Source organism: Miniopterus schreibersii, assembly GCF_964146895.1.
Source record: "Miniopterus schreibersii genome assembly, chromosome: 3".
NCBI classification, from domain to species: domain Eukaryota; kingdom Metazoa; phylum Chordata; class Mammalia; order Chiroptera; family Miniopteridae; genus Miniopterus; species Miniopterus schreibersii.
Genome location: NC_138103.1, coordinates 11,147,574 through 11,166,964, shown reverse-complemented (window position 1 = coordinate 11,166,964; position 19,391 = coordinate 11,147,574). Strand labels below are relative to the sequence as shown.

Genomic DNA, 19,391 nt, shown 5'->3' with positions numbered 1-19,391 from the left:
ATCCATTATTTCAAAAGACCCAAAGAATAGGGGTAGACTGAATTAGGAGGGTTGCTGGGGTAACCATGTAATTTCCCATACTCTCTCTGGAGAGCACCTGCCCCAGACGGCAGCTAACAACAGAGGGGGCCCAGAGATCAAGGCAGTTACTACGAGCTGGGGTCACAGGGTCACAACCAGTACTCTGGGCTGAGGGCCAACAGGGTCACAAGCACAAACCTCAGAGTCTTGCCTAAAAAAGTAGACTAGTGCCCAGCCAGCATGGCTCAGTGGTTGAATGTCGACCCATGAACCAAGAAGTCCCTGGTTCAATTCCTGGTCAGGGCACATGCCCAGGTTGCAGGCTTGATCCTCTGTAGGGGACATGCAGGAGGCAGCCAATCGAGGTCTCTCTCTCATAGATGTTTCTAAAATCTCTCTATCCCTCTCCCGTCTCTCTCTAAAATCAATAAAAACATACTTTAAAAGAAAAAAAAAATGGAATAGCAACGGCGAGCTGATAGGAAAGGTGCTGGCCACTCAGAGAACACCCTTGATGTGTTAGGAGGCCACAGGTACTGAATGCAGCTGCACGAGGTGCAGGGGACGAGAGCAGCATGCAGAGGTGCAGGGAGGAACAGAGAGCAGGGAAAAGGACCCAGCGCTCACACACTGTCAAATCAGTCTCAGCCTGTGGCAAGAGCAGAGCTGAGGAAAGTGGAGGGGCACAGCCAGGCCAGCATCAGCAGCATCTTTCCAATCAAGGGCAGGAAAGGGGCTGGAGGGCTGAAGAGCCATCCCACTGGGAAGGCCACCTGTGCCACCTCCAGCACAAAAGAGTCCGAGGCACCATCTGCTCAGCCAGCACAGGAGGAGCTGGTCAGACATGAGGTAGGACAGGGAGGTGGGGCCAGGCCAGAATGGTCATAATGTCAACCACACACACACTAGACAAGACAGAAGCTCAGAGAAGAGTCCCCCTAAAAGAATGAGCTAGAGCAAGAATAACTGCAAAATGAATGGCGGGGGGGCGGTGCAGGGCAGAAGTGCTCTAAAAACAACTCCACCCTCTCTTCCAAAACTCCGAGGCACAGACTGGTTTTCAAGAGGTGCCAGTAAAACCACATTTCCAGGAACCACAGGCGCCCAATGCCTCATTACTTACTGGTCCCTGGGGTGAACAACCCTGAGGACGCAGATGGGGCCATTGTAATTAACAGGCTCAGGAGGGGGTTGGAGACTTCACCTGCTCAAACTTCCAACCATCGGACATGGTGGACACCATCTGCGTGAGTTCCTCCTCCTGACACTGAAGCACACGGTAAACATGCTTCACTGGCACCTGCAAGAACGAGGGCCACAGGTAAGATAGGCCCCACATACCCTGCTGCTCCTGCCCCAGTCCAGTAACCTTGCCGAGGCTGCCGATCCTGGAGACAGCCCAACAGGAGACCCAGTGAGGCTGATGTTTCTTTCCACCTCTCAGGCTCAGGTCATGATGCCTAAAGCAGCTCTAAACACATACACCAAAACAAAACAAAAATAGGCTGGAACAGCTGCTGTTTCCTGCTTCCTTGTCTGCCTCCCAATATATTTCTATTTCTACATTTTAAAATAAAACAAGTCACATTCCTAAAATGCCAAGAGCACCTGTGTCTAGGCGTGAATGCACAAGGACGTTCATCTTTGTTCTAAGGGGGAACCATGCAAAGTCCCTGAATCCACCAACTGGGGAGGGATTGACAGGGAAGCCTGAAAGCAATGCAGGACCAACCAGGCCCCTGCTCTTAGCAAAGCTTTCAGACACGCACAGCAGCTCAGACATGGGCCCTCCCTTGGACTGAACTGGTTTCCAAAAAATTGACGTATCTTTTGAGCCAGCCACCATCTGACTTTCCCTGAGCTCTGTTCCAGGCATGTCTGGTGCTGGGAACCCTTGAGGGGGTGTGCTTTCATAGAGCTGCTACTCCAGCAGGAGGAGGAGGCCACCACACACGACACATGTGTAACCAAGGGGCTGCAGGAGCGCCAGTCAGTTCTCTGACATTAAGGCAGTGACTCACACAGGTGACACTCAAGTGACAGGGTCACAGCGTTAAGTACACTGCTTTCCCTTGTGAGACAGTAAGTGACACTGGAGTACTACCTGGCCTGAGCCCTCTAATCCTCACATTGGCCCTGTGACAAGGGGCTCCTCTACCTCCACTATGCCACTATGTGAGGGAAGACTGAGGCACACAGGCTATGCCAGCCCAGGTCACAAGGCTCATTAAATCGCCTTGCTGAGCCCGGTCAGGCGTGGCTCAGCGGTTGAGCATCGACCTAGGATCCAGGAGATCATGGTTCAATTCCCGGTCAGGGCACATGCCCAGGTTGTGGGCTCAATCCCCCCAGTTGGGGGCGTGCAGGAGGCAGTCGATCAATGACTGACTCATCATTGATGTTTCTATCTCTCTCTACCTACCCTTCCTCTCTCGGAAATCAAAAAAGATATATATATAAAAAAAAATCACCTTGCTGACAGGTCACAAGTATACACGTGTTTCCATGTCTAAATATTGCTGACTGGTCACGAGATAACTCACGTTTGCACTTAACATTAAGTAATTTTAAACACCTCGCTGACTAGTCACGACGGCCCCACAGGTGAGTTCTGGCTCGAAATAGCAGGTCAGTAAGGTGTTAAGTGGGACTGCTGGATAGAGGAAGCCAAGTACCTGGAGATGACCAGGGAGTTCATGGACGTGTCTGCTCCCAACTGTCCTGGCACCCAACTGGCTCCCACAGGAGGGCTGGGGGCGGTGCAGGTAGTGGTCCCAGTCTCCTAGGCTCTCACTGTGGTAGGCCTCGCCCCAGGCCAGGCCCCTTGACCAGCCACTGTCAGCGAGCCTCGTCACACAGGCCAAAAGCTCTGGCTTAGGGCCTGCTGGTGTCCAAGTGGGGAAGGGAGGGGTGTGGAAAGGGTTTTATGCAGGCAAAGACTCTCCAGATAATAACAGCAGCTCTGGCCAGCTCCCCCTATGGAGCAGGTCCTGCCTTTCCCCACTCCCCTCCCCCAGGTGTGTTTTCCTTGCTTCTCTCTTTCTCCTAAGCTCCAAGGGCCCTTCTTTTGCCTCTGTAACTTGTTTCCTAAGCCCAGTTTTCTACAGCTCATATGCACCAGGCCTCATAAGCTTCCAGCACATTCGTCACTGGTCTCACCTGTGATGTTTTGCTGTCTCGTTCTCTAATTTTGTCCTTTACAAGTTTTATTAGTGAGGTGATATTGTAAAATTCCGCTTCCTCCAAAACTCCTGGAATAGAGAAAAATAACTATAATTTTCACCAAATCAAAGGAGAAGCCTTTTATTTAAGCCCTGCTGTGGACCTATGGCCTGTGCCTGGCCCACTAAAGGCTCCTAAGCCCCCATCCTAACATCCCACCAGTCTCTATGCAGACACTGCTGGCTCTCGGTGAGGCTCCCCAGGACTAGGGACAGAGGGCTCAGGTGGAGAATGATGTGTTGGCTGAACACACTCTGGCATGAATCCCTCCAAGTGACCTGCTGGGTGCAGATCTCACAACAGAACAGCAGGTTCACACACAGGTCCACCAGCATGGACTGCGAGCTCCACGCTGGGCACATGGGACAGAACACAGGCATTTTCCCTCCACAGCTTGCAGATGTCTGCTCTGGGATGGCCAACTCTTCCCTCCCTTCCACAAGAGGCTCAGGCCTGGCCAGACCTTGTGCAGGTGTCTGAGTCACTCAGCATCTCCGTTTCCCTATTCAAGTATCAGACTGTGGCTGGTTGAGGAGGTGGCTCCTCACTCCAGGACTCTTTGCCAATTTAGGAACTTTCTTCCCAAAGAAGGCCATTTGTAATGCACCTTATTTAGGGACTCGAAATCTCTAAGAATTCTAAAGAACAAATTGGAAGGGCTCTGGTATTCCAGAAGGTTCAGAGTCTGCCTTCTGCTGCCATGCCTGGTTATCCTGGCTTGACCTCACTGCACAGTACGATTCCTCCACTAGCAGCATCAGGAGCTCAGAGTAGACCACCCAGCTGCTGGACCCACTCAGGCTGCCTCCTAATAAAGTCACCAGGTAAGATGACAGAGGGTGTCTTTTTTTTTTAATCCTCACCTGAGGATATTTTTTCCATTGCTTTTCAGAGAGAGTGGGAGGGAGGGAGAGAGGAGAGAAACATCGATGTGAGAGAGACACATCGATTGGTTGCCTCCCGAACACACCCCAGTCGGGGCTGGAGATCGAGCCTGCAACCCTTGGCTGGATTCAAACCCGGATCCTTCAGCCTGCAGGCTGATGCTCTAGCCACTGAGCCAAACTGGCTATGGCAGGATGTCTTTCTTTAGGGCGACCCAAAGAGAGGCCAAATTGTCACTTCTCAGGATGACTTGAGGTAACTATCAACCCCTCCCTTCAGACCCATGGGTGGGGACTGAAGGGAATTGCAAATGAGCACCAAAGCTTTAGGACATCCTTCTTCCTCCACCTGGACACTCCGCGTTATACTCGAAAGGGCAGAACGAGGAAATGGTGCTCAAATGGGCATTTCTCCTGAAAACAGTGTCTGAGTCCAGCAGGAACGCAAATGAGTGAGGCCAAGTGGCAGGGCTTGCTCACAGAAAGTACCCCTTTCTAAGCAAATCGTATTGGGAAGAGGCTGTGAAGTTTACCCTCAAATTGTACAGCTTCCCACACACAACACAAAGGAATGGTATCCAAACCATACAAGTGTGTGAGCAAGAAAAAAGGGGTTCAGAGGTCCAGAAAAGACATGGAGTAAGATGTGATGAGAGCTGAGGGAGGACACAGTTTAGTACTCGCAGTCAATCCAGGACCCAACAACAAAGAAGTGTGTGAGCAAACCATACAAGTGTGTGAGCAAGAAAAAAGGGGTTCAGAGGCCCAGAAAAGACATGGAGTAAGATGTGATGAGAGCTGAGGGAGGACACAGTTTAGTACTCGCAGTCAATCCAGGACCCAAGAACAAAGAAGCCAGAGCCCACTCTGAGTCATAGTGTCCTGAACCACCCTGGTGCTTGGAGCCACACCCACACCAGAGCATGCAGACACCAGCCTCAGACCTGGTGCTCACAGGGCTGTGCCTGCCATCCCTGCTCCTTGTGACCAGAGTCAGAACGTAGTACAGCATTTAGGAATGCAGACAGAACTCAGAGGTGATGGCACAGTGGTGCCCTGGAAAGAGAGCAGGCCCAGGGTGACAGACTCTGAGGGATACCTGGGAGGCTCACATGGTGGGCACATTCCTAACACACGGCCTTCAATGTTGTTTTAGCCAAAGCTCTTGTAAGAATGGGTAGTCAGTCTCCCAAGGACACTTGAAGGAGAGAGCCCATGGATCTGCCAACAGCCAGGGGGACCCTGCAGACAGGGAGTGGGGTTGCAGGAGCCTGGTCTGAAGTCCCCAGGCCCTTCTGCTACAATGGTCCTAACAGGCCAGCGTGGCTCTAATGAGCCTTCGCTTCTTGGAGGAGAGAAGGGGAAGAGGCCATGCCATGCAGCCCTCCGCCTCTCTGAGACCACTATCTGCTGCCTCATGGGACACATTTGTGAGAAAGCAGAGCGGCAAGTGAGGGGACTTGGGTAACTAGGCTTCTGCGGGGGGCATGGGCACTCAGATGCCAGCCTGGCCCCTAGTGCACAGGACCTGCTCAGGCTCAGAGGGATCCAGTTGGCACCTTCACCAGATCCCACCCTCAACTCACCTTCCTCTGCAAGGTCTTTGTTAATGACCAGCTTTCCATGTCTCAGGTAATTCAGCACGGGCCCAAAATAGGTGGGGTCTCTGTCGATTAAATAGGCACCTGTTTCATCCTATAAAGAACAAAGCACCAACATGAATCCTAGACAAGAAAGCAGTGGTCCCACAGCTAACGCAAAACCAGATCAACGTTCATGGTACTTTAGTGAACCCCTAAGTAGTATTGTATGCTTCCTGCCGTCTGCAGCATCCAACCCTGATCTGTCGCCATCTCAGGTCTAAGCCACGTTTAAGTTCTGTTTTGTAACTAGGTACCTTCCTTCATCCCCTGCGAGGCCCGGTGATTGTGAATGGGGCCTCTTCCCTCACAGCCCCAAAGATTTCTCAAGAAGAGTCGATCCTTTTTCACTTTAGAAACTATCGCACAAGGGGGACTCACAGACTCTCCTTCGTGGAAAGCTCTTAAAGGAAGGGCTGACACTGACAGGTCCCCTTCTGAAGGACACCGAGACATGGGCCTCTGTGGCAACGGCTTGCCCTTTTCATTTTAGGGTTCCTCCATGGGCAAGCGTGCAGGACTGGGGGTGAGGGGCGACGGCCCGGGTGAGAGGCACATGGAACAGAACCTCGTTTTCCCCAGAGCTTCACACAGTGACTGCTGACCACCAAGGGAGCCTCACCCATTGGTCCCAGAATCCAAGCTGTCCACAAAACAGGTGAGCAGTGTTCCTCTTCCACCTGGGTTAGCCCTGGTTCCGCCCCCAGGACTGGGAGCCTTTCTGAGAGTCAGGGACTCCTTGCCACCCACTGGAGAGTCTTCAGGGTCAGTTAAAACCACAGCCTGTCTGGCTGTTACAGCAGTGCCTAGAGGACGTAGACACTAGGTAGAGGCAATCCCAACCCAATGGTACCACCAGAGTGGACCCTGCAGAGGCTCTGCAGAGTAACAGGCATGTGGGAGTCTATGGCAAACAAGCCACATTGGTATAGGAGTGAGTGACAGGGACTGGGATCCACCAAGGCAATGGATCCAATGATGCCAGGACACTGAAGACATGTTGGCTGCTTATCTGATTTTGGTTGATGAGTATGACCCTACCCAGGCAGCCTTCCAATGGGGCTACTGGGTGTATGAGGGACCAAACAGCTTCTCCCTCCACACCAGTGCATTCAGCCTGTCAAGAACCCTGCAAGCCAGCCTGCCCTCTCCAGGCAGAGCCCGGTACCTGCACCAGCGGCCCCAAGGAGGGCAGAGGGTGCCAAGATCTCCACCCTCAGGCTGACTCAGTAAATCAGTCTGAGTCAATGTGGCCTCCCTGTCCAGAAAGTGGCTCTCAGGGCTCACAAGAGGTTCTTAGCAGGCGAGAACTAAGGACCTCAAGAGCAGCTGGCTGGTGGCAGGCCCAGGACAGCATCAGGAATCTCTACAGGGGAGGTGGCGAGTGGAAACTCCTAAACCTCTCAGATGTGACATGCCCACAGGCCCTAGAGCCCAGAGACAAAAGGAGGCAGGCAGTGTCTTGACCACAAAGCAATACACCATGGTAGGACCCTATTTTCCATACATGAACATTAAATTCTGGAATTTGTGTAGTAAAACTTCATAGTTTCCAGAGTTTCTTAAGTCCACCTTCACAAAGTTGCTGTTCTTAAATCAGATCAATTAGGTTCCACACATGCAGGAACTTGGACATGGAGCCAAGCTAAACTGTATGCAGTCCCCACTCAGCCCAGAGCATCTCTATGCCTTCTCTCCTGTAAACCTGGCACTCAAACCAGTTTCCAGCTACTACCTGTTCCCCCTCTCCCTTCATGGGCTACCTGTCCCCCAGGACAGTGCCCCAACCACACAGACTTCCCAAATTCATACTCTGGCCCGATCCCCCATCTAAGAAAGCACTGGTCACACAATGTCCCACTGGCCCCTGCCTCCCAGCCTCTGGATCTCTACTGTTCTCCAAGCAAAGGGCCCCACAGACCAACTTCTGGAAGAATGTCACTTCAGCAGCCTCCAGACAGGTGAAAATGACCATCACTTCCTACAAAGGAGCCAAGGTCTGGAAAGGGACAGAGCTGCGAGAACACGGAATCGAGGGGCACTTCCCTCTCCCCCCCATGTTTGAAAAGAGCAGAACCATGACATTTGCACATCACCAATCTCAGTAATTATTCATTAGCTCACTGCTAGCTCACAGACAGCTGGCAGAAGGTTACGCAGGAAAGATCACAGGAGACGAGGCTCATCTTCATCCTCAGGCAAGGATGGGAGCCTCCCTTGTCACAAGGTGCCTAGACTCAGGGCCAGCCTCAGTGTGGTCATTTTCATACCCTGGACTCAAGAACACAAACCACAACCTAGGCAATGCAATTAGAGCTGGAACATGGCAGAAGAAAAGGACTTTTTTTTGGTGTGGGTTTTTTTAATAATTTATTTTAGAGAGAGGGAGAAAGAGAAATATCAATCAGTTGCTTTCTGTACACACCTCAACCGGAGATCAAACCTGAAGCCTGGGTATGTTCCCTGACAGAGAATCGAACCCACCACCTTTTGGTGCAGGGGTGATGCTCCAATCGAGCCACACTAACCAGGGCGAAAAGGACGTTTATTGCATGCCAACAGTATGCTGAGCAGCATGAAATACACAAAGGTGACCCAGGCTTAAAAAACTTGGTGGGAAAGGTGGGACAGAAAAGAAGGGAAGGGCAGGAGAGCCAGAAGAACTGCAGCACACAGCAGACTGGGATTCAGGGAAAAGGGCAGCAGCCCAGGCACAGACAGAACCTGGACAAGGAGCCTGGACTGGGCGAGCTGGCCCTGGGGCTGGGCCTCGAAATGTGAGGCTTATCCAGAAAATGGGCCTCAAGGGACACAATACATGTCCCTTTCTGAGGCTCAACAGCTCTGTGTCAGTTAAACAAGTGCTTTGTGTGACCTACTTTAAAAATCCAAGTGGCCTTGGCCGATGTGGCTTGGTTAGGTGGGGCATCAACCTGTGCATCGAAGGGAGCTGGGTTGATTTCCGATCAGGGCATATACCCAGGTTTAGGGTTCGATCCCTGGTCAGAGTGCATAGGGGAGACAACTGATAGACGTATCTCTCTCACATTCATGTTTCTCCCCCCCCTCTAAAAAATCAATTTAAAAAAACAGATCCTCAGGTGAGGATTAAAAAAAAAAAATCCATATGAGTTTTATACTTCAATCCTTGTTCTATTTTTGTTGTTGTTAACCCTCCCCCAAGGATATTTTTTCCAATGATTTTTAGAGAGTGGAAGGGAAGAAGAGATGGAGGGGGAGGGAGAAAAAGAGCGAAAGAAACATCGATGTGAGAGAGACACATTGATTGGTGGCTTCCCACACTCTCCCTGATCGGGGTGAGGATCAAACCTGCAACCCAGGTATGTGCCCTTGACCAGGAATCAAATCCCCAAACCTCAGGTGTGCGGGCCACCCTGACACACTCGATAAAACACAACGATTTAGAGAGCTCGGCTGAGTACACTGTAGAGAAAGAGGTACCAGAGGCCAGGCATTCAGATGCACTACAGAACCCTGCCTGACCAGAGCTGGGCACACTTCCATGCTCCCTGAACACACGCCAGCTCTCTGGGGCATCCAGAATCTGCCAGTCACTCCAGATACACCTGCTGCTGGGCTGACCTCCACAAGGACACCTACACCCAGAGTGGCCTTTAGAAGGGGCCCTCATCATACCATTTCTCCCACGTGGCACGACTCTCTGAGCTCCTGGTCTGCCCAGGCATCACCAGGCTCTGAGAGCAGGATGCTCAGCCCAGTGGCTCCTTCACACTGGTCCTAGTATTGGGGACCCAAGACTCAGAGCCCACGTGCCAAACCTGCACTGAGGCCCACCCACCTGGGCCCGGCCCTGGGAGTTCACCAGGGGAAGCCCGAGATGTTGAAGAGCAAGTGGCCTTCAATGACAGGCAACACCATCCTCCACCAGTGACAAGCCAGCCTGTCTCCCTGGAGTCGTGTCAGTACTCTCTGGCCTTAATTTCTTCTTGTGGACTCCTTTCGATTGGACTAGCTTCATTAAGAAACAGGCCCAAGCCCTGCCCGGTGTGGCTCCAAGATTCCGGCCAAGGACACGTACCTCGGTTGCAGGCTCGATCCCCAGTCCCAGTCAGATGTGTGCGGGAGGCAACCAATCTATGTCTCGCTCTCTTTCTCCCCTTCCACTCTCTCTGAAAAGCAATGGAGAAAAATATCCTTGGATGTGGGGAAAAAATAAGAAACAGGGCCAAGATGGCAGGGTTAGGACAGGGCAGGCACAGGCATATGAGAGCTATGGTCTCAGCACTGGGCTCCCCAGAAGGGAGATTTCAAACTCTACAAGAAGTGCCAAGGCCCTTGTACCAAAACCCCGAAATTCCATGGGGCCTAACCTCCAGCTGCAGCCCAGATGACGAAAGACTTGACTCTCACTTAGAAGCCCATGAGCAGGACTCTGTAAAAGCCATGTCTCCAAGCACCTGGGCATGAGCAGCTCCAGAGGCGAGGAGCATTGGCAGATGTGGGCCATGGACAGGCACCCTGGGACATCACTGCTGGGCAAGCCGACCAGACCACAACTGACACGTGCCAGGCCTCAGCCCCTTGGCACCTCATGCACTTATGCCGCTGCTGTGGAAATAAAGAAAATTACAGAACACAGAAATACAAAATATCCCAAATTCAGAAGTCTTAGGCTCACGTTTGCACAAGCACAGACAGGACCACCTGAGTGATATCTACACTAGCAAGTGGAGCATGACTGAGGAACAGCTATCAGCACGCTGCAGTACGTCACTTCACTCCCCAAGTCTGCACCAGCCCGGGAAGGAGACCCTGGTCATGGAAACTTGGAGTGGTCACACTTACACAGCAAGGAACTGGACCCACACTAGTAAGACTCCCGGATCTCTCCTCTTCCTCCCTCTTTCTGTCCTTCCCTCAATTTACATAAGGAGCAGGCGCTCCATTTAGGGAGTGGCCAGCTGGGTTTCCTTTTTCTGTAGAAGAGCCAGAATTAACACTGCATTCTCTTTAAATCATTTCCCTCTACTGACCTTCCCAACTTCTCACTGGGTTAGCATCTGACCTACTTGTGAAGTGCTGGCCTTAAAACATACATCTACTCTAAAGGCATAAAAAAGAGAAATGCTGGACTTGACTCTTGAATGTTTAATGAGAGCCAGCATACCCCCTCCTCCAGGCCACACAGTGAGGAGTGGGGGGTGGTTCCACTGATGCCAGGTTGGCTGAATCCCTGAATCCCACTCCCAGGGGGCCCAAGAGGCTGTTGATGGCAAATGTTTGTACACAGAAAATCCTATGCTTTTGCATTTAGATTTCAATGGGAGAAATTTGACAGAGAGACTACATCCTGCATTTAGCTCAGGACACCGAGCGCTCTCAAACAGCCCCCCCACCTAGGTTCTCCCTGCCCATGCTGCGGGCCCAGCAGTAAGACCCAGCCCTTAAAGGAAGAATTGAATACACTGCCCAGCCAAGCATCGTGGATAAATTGGAAGCTACTTTCCCCTAAGGGCTGCCACTCCGTGACAAAACCACTTGGTCTTGAAAGTGGCGAGGAACAAGGGTCGAGAATGTCAGGCTCTTGTGCAAGATTCTAAACAGAAAATAATTCTGATGACATGTCACACTCCAGCTCTGTGAGTTTCCTTTATAGAGCGTTTGCACTTGGCTCCTTTCAATCACTTCCAGATTTCCACAAACACACTAGGAAATGGGCACAACCACTACTTTGTTACAACAGAAAAGGAATGGCCATTGGAGACCTGAAAATAAGAGGGCTGGGTGTCCCGAGTTAAACGCAAGATATATTCTCTGTCAGATTTCTCCCATTGAAATCCAAAGGCAAAAGCATAGGATTTTCTGTGCATGAACATTTGCAATCAACCTAATTAGAAACACTTAGTGTGTTTCCCTGAAATTATCTATTTCAAATCTGCACATAAAACCTTCACCTATGCCTTGTCTTCTGCTTTGTTTTCTACAGTTTCTCAAATCCTTAACCAGGAAGAGGCGGCAGACATACCAATTACAAATGAGGAAACAGACCAGAGGCCTAGCCTAGGCATCAGATGCACAGAGCAGGGCTGGGCCCTCACACAGCAAACATGCTGCACATGTGCAGGAGGATCAGCTGCTTCTGACTAGGGAGACCCCACAATGCCCTGTGTGCACCCAGAGATCTGAAACCCCCCAGCACACTTGGGGAATAAAGGAAAATCAGGGTTCCGGGCAGAGACAAGGGTGCAAATGTCAGGGCTCCCAGTCATTCTGACCCTCAGCATGGCCCCTGGGCACCCCACGGAGAAACAAAACCCCTCAGACATAGGGGCCCTGACCCCAGGTTGCCTCCCCAGACGCAAACGCACACTGTTCAATGTAGCTTAGAAATAGAATATCGGGTGCCACCCACAACTCAAATGAAGCTTACCAGAAGCAAAAGCCCCCACCCGTGAGGCTCCTGAGGAGTCTCCTGGAACAAATGGGCCTCACATTCAACTGAGGGGGTGCCACCGAGCTCCAGGAATAGTGGAGACGGTTTACAGGGCCCCATTCAATCCGGCAGGACCAGACCTGCTTAAAGAAGGTCACCTGAGGGGGGACGGACAGCAGTGAGCAGAATGCGGTGGACCTGCCAGCTCCAGTGCCACCTGCCCAGGTCACAGCTGCTAAAGCAAGGGGACTTCCATCTGCCTGGTTTTCTCAGGTACTTCCCTCCCAAGAGACATCTCAGGTACACAACACCTGCACGTAAATCCCCCGCAGATGTCATGTTACTTATCTCCGTGGTGTGAGTGTGGGTGTTTACCATAAAACTGCTGGCATGAGAAAATCAACTAGAGATGCAAACAGGTGAGAACACAGGGTTCCTGGCTGCAAACACTCTGTGGTGGGTCTGCCAGCCTGCGAGTGAGGACTCCTCAGGGCCAGAGTCTCAGTCCCCCTGGGTACCAGCCGCTCAGAGCTGGAAGGCAGGACACTGCAGATAGGACATCGGCCAGGGGTCATACCTGGCCCACTGCTCTCTCGAGGCACCTGAGCCCTCACCACCAGCTGTCTCCACAGCCACCGCCCTGCTGGCTCCCAGGTGACCTCTGCTCTCTTCCTGCACTTGGCTCTGCTGGTGGATCCAGTGCAGAGTCCACCCCTCCTCGCTCTGGGGCTGAAGGGCAGGCCTGGGGCTCCTCTGCTCCCTAACCCCCGCCTAACCTTTTGTATAGAAAACTGCCTATAAAAATTGTGTTCTTTTTAATTCTTATGCTTTTTGTCTTATAAATGGGTTCTGGTACTTCTCACACAAAAATATTTGAAGATATGAAAAAATGTTTTGAAGATATTTTAAACAAATAACAAGGACTGCCTTGCACTCGGCGCTCCTACATCTCTCTTTTGAAAAACCTACCTCAGCCTATCTATCGGCAATGAGTGGCTGGCCCAGCTCATCCTTCCAGAACCATCCCCACACACCTAAGCTGACTTGCAAAAGCAGGCCAAGATCCTGGTGGCCCAATGCTGAGGAAACCAGAGCCCATCAGAACACAGCTGCAGGAGACACAGTGGACAGAGCCCACCAGAACACAGCTGCAGGAGAGACAGTGGACAGAGCCCACCAGAACCCAGCTGCAGGAGAGACAGTGGGGGCACTCCCCTCTTAGATGCCTCCCTCATGCCTCAAGCCCATCCCAACACACACGCGATGGCATGTGACCTCTGGAGCAGTGTGTTCATCTCTTGCAAGAAGCCTCACTGGCTGCCCAGGAAGCTGGGCAACTTTCCCAGGGCATAGGCTCCAGGGCCCGCAGCAGAAACAGCCCCTCCAGGGCCTGTCCTACGACCAGCCACAGGCTCTGAGTGGAGCATGATGAGGCAGCCAGGAAGCAAGGGGGGGGCAGGCACCCTGAGGTTTAGGTGAGCCAGTGAGGATGTGTAAGAGACAAACAATAATAAAAACACATCATGACATGGGGGGGGGGGCACGACACACATTCTGGGTGCTTTCTAAAAGTACACAAGAAAAATGGAGACTAAGAGCAGACTATTGACTGCAGTAACCCAGCCCCAAGCACCAGGTGAGGCAGGCGTTCCATTCCTCCCCCTCCCCAAGGCTCACTACGCCCCATGACTAGAGAGGCACATTAACTCACCCCAATCAACACAGCCAGTTAAGTTGTGGGCAGTCAAAAGCCCAGAGTACCAAAGGGAAAATGTTCCATCCCACCCAATATGCACATCCCACCAATTCCAGACTGGATCGTTCTGGGTGCTGTGTAGTGTGGGGAGAGCTGCCCTATTACAGCCTGGTGAGAGCACTGGTCCTGAAGGTGGCGTGCAGGAACCCTGGCCACACAGAACTCTCCCTTGGTATCAAGCAGTCAACTCCTTTAGAGGACTTGAAAGACTGCTTGCCCAGTGACTGCTGACCTGGAGAGTCCCTGGAGGACCCACTTGTCAAAGCAGCCACTGACAACCTGGCCACAGGCAGGCATCTGTGTTCCCCTACAGCTCTATTTGCAAAATGAGCTGGACCACAGTATTTGAACCGCTGCTCTAAGCCAAGACCAGTAACTCCGCTGCTGGAGGAGAGCAACTGAAGGATGCATGTGCATTGGGCAGAAAGAGGAACTGCTGTGCAGCAGATACCACTTCCTCCCAGGCCACCCTCAGATCACTGAGGGTGGGACAGCTGATGGCCTGGGGGCTGATGCCCTGAAGCAAGCTCTTCTCACTCTTTTTTTAGACTATCTAGCATTGACTCCAGGGCTGGCTCAGGTCAGAGGAGCCTTCAAACAGGGCACTTTGTGAAGAGGTGACCACAGCATTCCCTGAGGGCAAGTACCTGCTGTACTAGGGGGAGGAGAGGAACTGCTCCCAGAAAGCAAGGGGACCATTCCCTCAGGTCCTGAACAAACCAGGATGTGTGGTCAGGGCTAAGAACATTCTCAGAGCCACATCCTCAAGCAAAGTGTGAACTGACATGCACCCATATCTCAGGACACCCAATACCCACTCATGGTCTCAGACTGGCTGGCGTGCAGCTCTCATCAGTACACAAGACACTGGTAGAATTCGGCGAGTTAGCCCTTTACCTCTCATTTAGTTATAATGAAAATAATCTGCCATTTCCACTCAAAATAATCCCCACTTCTCTTGGCAAGTGGCTTAAAAGTTCATACTTCCACCCGCACCCCCATCACTTAGCCCTGTCTATAAAATTCCTTTCACCATCTTTCCAATCCTGAGATTTCTTGCCAACACCAAGTACTCACCTGGAGTGAATACAAGCAAAGAACTTGCAAAGGGCAAGTCATCAGAAGCACCATGATGGCCCCACCCCTCAAAGACCCATCTGACGCCACAGAATCTCCAACCCCAAACCAGGACAATGGCCCTGTCAAAAGACAAAAGCAAATGGGCAACCCACAGTTTTCTCTAGGCCTGGCTCAGCTGCAGAGACCAACCCCCCCCCCCCAAAATCTTACTTCATCTGAGTGGCTACCCATCAAGTAGTCGTATTTCCTGTTGCCCTTAAACTCCTAAAGCATCTCCACACTGAGACAGGGGCTGATTCAGCTCTAAACAAGGTCTAACCTGCTCAACAATACCTATGAGCCAGGTACAGTGGAATATGAGACATAACCAGAATGAATCACACATCAAGTATTTACGAAGCACTTCCGGGAAGGAGTGCTACACTTGGTGTGCACCTAAGGGACTGTGGGAGAGAAAAATGACCCAGAACAGCAGAAATGAATAAGGCAGACTCAGCCCCAACAAGGAAGCCCCAGGAGTAAAAGAGAATTCACACATACACTGTCCATAAAGAGAACTTCATGGTGGCAATGAGCCCAGAGTCAGAACTTGAGACAAGAGGGTAAGGATTTGGGGGCTTGTGGGATGGTGGACAGTGGGTCCCAGGCTCAGTCCTGAGACAGAGAATGTGAAGACTTAGGAGGAGGGGGACCAGTCATAGCCTAGCTCCCCACCCTCCCTAACAACCTGTCTGTCCACTTCTTAAAAAGCATTCCTCCAGAAAATGTCCTGTAACTCCAACTCTCCCACATGACTTCACCAACTGAGCTCCCCACCAGACACAGTTCTTTAACAGCAGGCCAGAAGCATTCTCTCAGTGAACTCCAAACCCATTAGGTTCCTGAAAGGTTCCAGGTCTTCCATTTCTTGGAACTCCTCCCCCTTAAATCTCCCCACCCAACCCCTATCCAAGCACCACCTCCCGTAAGCCCAGGTGCTCAATAAACACTACTCAAATGCCCAGCAGGAAATATTCCACCAGGCCCACACTTAGCTTCAGTCCTAGGATTATCTGCCAGGTATGTTTTCATTAATCTTAACTAGGAGGTCAGGGCTTGAGATTTTCACCTGTGAATCAACATCCTGTTTCTCTTCCATTTTGTAATTACTAGCGTCCCACTCCTGCAAACATCCCTTCCACTCCTCCCTAATCCTCAGATTCCTCATTCAGTGTTTAATTTTCTAAGAGTGAATCTCTGGGACAATCTTTTTTTTTTTTTAAATCCTCACCTGAAGATATGTTTTATTGATTTCAGAGAGAGGGGAAGGGAGGGGAGAGAGGGAGAGAAGGAGAGAGGAAGAGAGGAAGAGAGGGAGAGAGGGAGAGAGGGAGAGAGGGAGAGAGGGAGAGAGAGAAACATCCATCAGTTGCCTCCCGTACAAACCCTGGCTGGGGACCGAACCTGCAACCTGGTTATGTGCCCTGACCAGGAATCCAACAGGTGACCTTTCAGTGTACAAGTCGACACTCCAACCAACTGATCCACAATGGGCCAGTGCTCTGGGACATTCTTTCATTAGAACCAAGGAGAAAAAAACTGAAGAGACTGAGTATCTTATACATTTCCTTATTTGAAGTAAAAAACCCTACTATGACTAATGTGAATTAGCATTACTTTCTGGCAAATTCACATTATCAGTGACTAAAACCAACCCTTATTTACAATCAACTATTTTATGAGACAGAAACTGTAACTACTACAATACCTTCATGTTCTAAACCTGTTTTACATTTTAGAAAAAAACAAATATGGTTAAGTGGATAATTGGAAAAGCAACAACAATAGTCTGATAAATTAATTACCCTCCCCCAGAGAACTCCTATTACAGTAAAGCATAATTTTTTTAAGTAGGCTTGAAACAGTAAAATAAAGGGATGAATCGACTTAACTGTGCAAGCTAGAGTTAACTAACTCTGAATCAATTGTTTCAGTGTTGAATACCAGCCACTGCCTCAAAATAACCCAATGGACAAGAGCAATTTAAAATCTGACTCAATATACTACACAGGAATGCTGGAGTAGAAATACTAGTGAATGACCACTAAGACCCACTGTTTAAAAAGAAAAACAAAACAGTAAAACATACACCCAAGCTATAAAAGGAAAATCATAGCTCACAAAGCCTATTTCTATCCTTGAGATGACTGTCATTTTCTGGGAGGTCAATTCTCTTAGAGAGCTTGCTCAAATGAGCAATGGAAATAGCTGAGGAGTGGGAGTTTGGGGGTGGAGGAGAGGGCCAGAGGGCTGGCATCTCAATCTCTGATTTCTATCCACTAGCAGTGGTTTTGCAGTAACTGAAGAGTTCTCATTTCCTGATCATAGGTCATGCCACCCTGAGAATGGTCTCTGGCATGCTTCTCAAACTTGAAGGATGTGAATTTTTCTGGGAAGCCTTATGCCTGGCAAATACTGGGCTGGCAAGGAACAAAGCGAAGTACTATTATGTAGGCCCAACTGAAAGACCCAGGAAAGTAACAGGAAGGCTTGTGAATCTCCTAGAATAAATATAGGTAATAACTAGTTTTCCAACAGCGCCTTTTCTGAATTTCTATCCTGTATAGTTTGTACAGCTTGAGATACTCTTCCTCAGCCACACAATCTTATAAAGGTAATTAACAAAATAATTTAGTTTCTATTACTATCTGGAACAGCAGTGTGAGCATTCTATTATACAAAAGACAAGCTGCAAACCAACCTAGAAATTCCTATCCTTTTGCGAGGGCAGTGGGAAAACTAGGATAATTATAAAGCAGAGTGAAAAAGATTTCCTACCTGGTCCTTCCATGACATCCCTAATCCACCCCTTAATACGAACATTCCCTTTGAAATATCATTCTATGGACAGCACCTTAAGAGTGCTGAACGGGGTGCGCATTGTAGCTGAAAACGATGGAGCACCAATTCTCTAAATTCAAGTCACTGGGAAAGGAAAGCCACCGTGTCAACTCCCCCGTGCCAACATTAAGTCAAACGTCTGGAATGTGAAAAGCGAAGAACGCCAGGGTTGTCTGATTCCAAACCCAGTAAGTACACTGGATGGAGAAGAGGTGTTGACACATCAGAGGCAAAAGAATCTAGGGAGGAAAAGAAAGTAGATCCATTGTAAAGTCCGGGATGTGGGACACCTTCACCAAAGAGCAGTGAGGGCTAGAGAGAGAGATGCAGGGTGGAGTGGCGGAGATCCTCAAGAGTAGTAGGAGCTAGGGCGCCTTCCTTTCTTCTCCCGGCCCCGGGCAGGGAGTTTGGGCGCTCGGGTCGAGATAGTGAAAAGGGATTGCGGGGCTTGGAGCCCGGAACGGGTCTCCTCAGCCTGGGGCAGGGGGTGTTCGGCGGACCGCAGGCCAGGGCGGGCCGCAGGCCAGGGCGACCCGGCCCCTCCTGGCCGGCCTGCGCGGCCCTCACCTTGTCCGAGTCCAGGTCGGGGTCGGCCTGGCACAAACGGTACAGGAAAGATTTCGGATCCCGGCACAGCGTCTGCCGGGTGGTGAGAAAGTACGTGCCGCCGACGTTGAGCCGGACCCACTTGGACACGCTGCCGGGGCGCTGGGCCAGGGCACCGAGCCCCACGCTGCAACGGCGACACAGGCCGCCCCCCAACCCCGCCCCGAAACCGCCTGGGGCCGGCTGTAGAAGCTCGCAGTGATTCTCCGCCATGATCCCAGCAAGCCCAGCCACAGTTCCCCTCCACCGGAAGTGTGCGTTCTTTAATACCGTCCTCCGAACTCTGACCCGCCCACGGGTCCTCCCTGGTAAAGCGCCCGTCGGGGAGTCACGAGGCACGAGAAAATTCCGGTCCGGAGTAAGCCGACGATCGTGCCCCCTTCTGGCCGGAGTTAGTTGCCGCGTGGTCCTAGATGCACAAGCGGAAGTGCGGCGGCCGAGACCGTCTCTGGGATGGGGGTCGTCTTGCTGGACGGTCCCCGGACTCCGGCTTGAATCCAGGTCGCGACGAAGACCCACCGTAATGATTAAATCCTTGGCCCAATAGAAAATTTATATAATAAAGCCAGAAAAAAGTTGTAAAGTATAGTTTACAATAATTATATACATTCAAGGCTGTACATCAATACAATTCAATCCAAATAATTTGTATACGTATTCTACTTTATTTTATATTTTTAAATATGTTTTTATTGATTTTTAGAGAGGCAGGGAGAGGGATAGAGAGATAGAAACATCTATGAGAGAGAAACAGCATTGATGGGCTGCCTCCTGCACGTCGCCTGCGCGCAGGCCCCGCCATGTACCCTGACCGGGGATGGAACCGGTGACCTCTTGGTTTCTGAGGCAAAGCTCAACCACTGCGCACCACGGCCCAGGCTATGTAT

The 19,391-nt window shown here is 50.9% G+C and overlaps 1 protein-coding gene across 1 annotated transcript in view; it reads right to left on the bottom strand.

Moving 5' to 3' along the window:
- Positions 1-18,783, bottom strand: part of KCTD5 (potassium channel tetramerization domain containing 5) — a 29,365-nt gene extending 10,582 nt beyond the window's left edge. Inside the window, exons 1-4 of the mRNA XM_081131467.1 lie at positions 18,466-18,783; positions 5,714-5,822; positions 3,181-3,272; positions 1,226-1,321 (exon numbers count right to left, since the gene is read on the bottom strand). Of these exons, the coding sequence (XP_080987593.1) occupies positions 1,226-1,321; positions 3,181-3,272; positions 5,714-5,822; positions 18,466-18,717 (549 nt within the window). The 5' untranslated portion in view covers positions 18,718-18,783. The remainder of the gene's footprint in view (positions 1-1,225; positions 1,322-3,180; positions 3,273-5,713; positions 5,823-18,465) is intronic.
- Between the last annotated feature and the right edge of the window lie 608 nt (positions 18,784-19,391).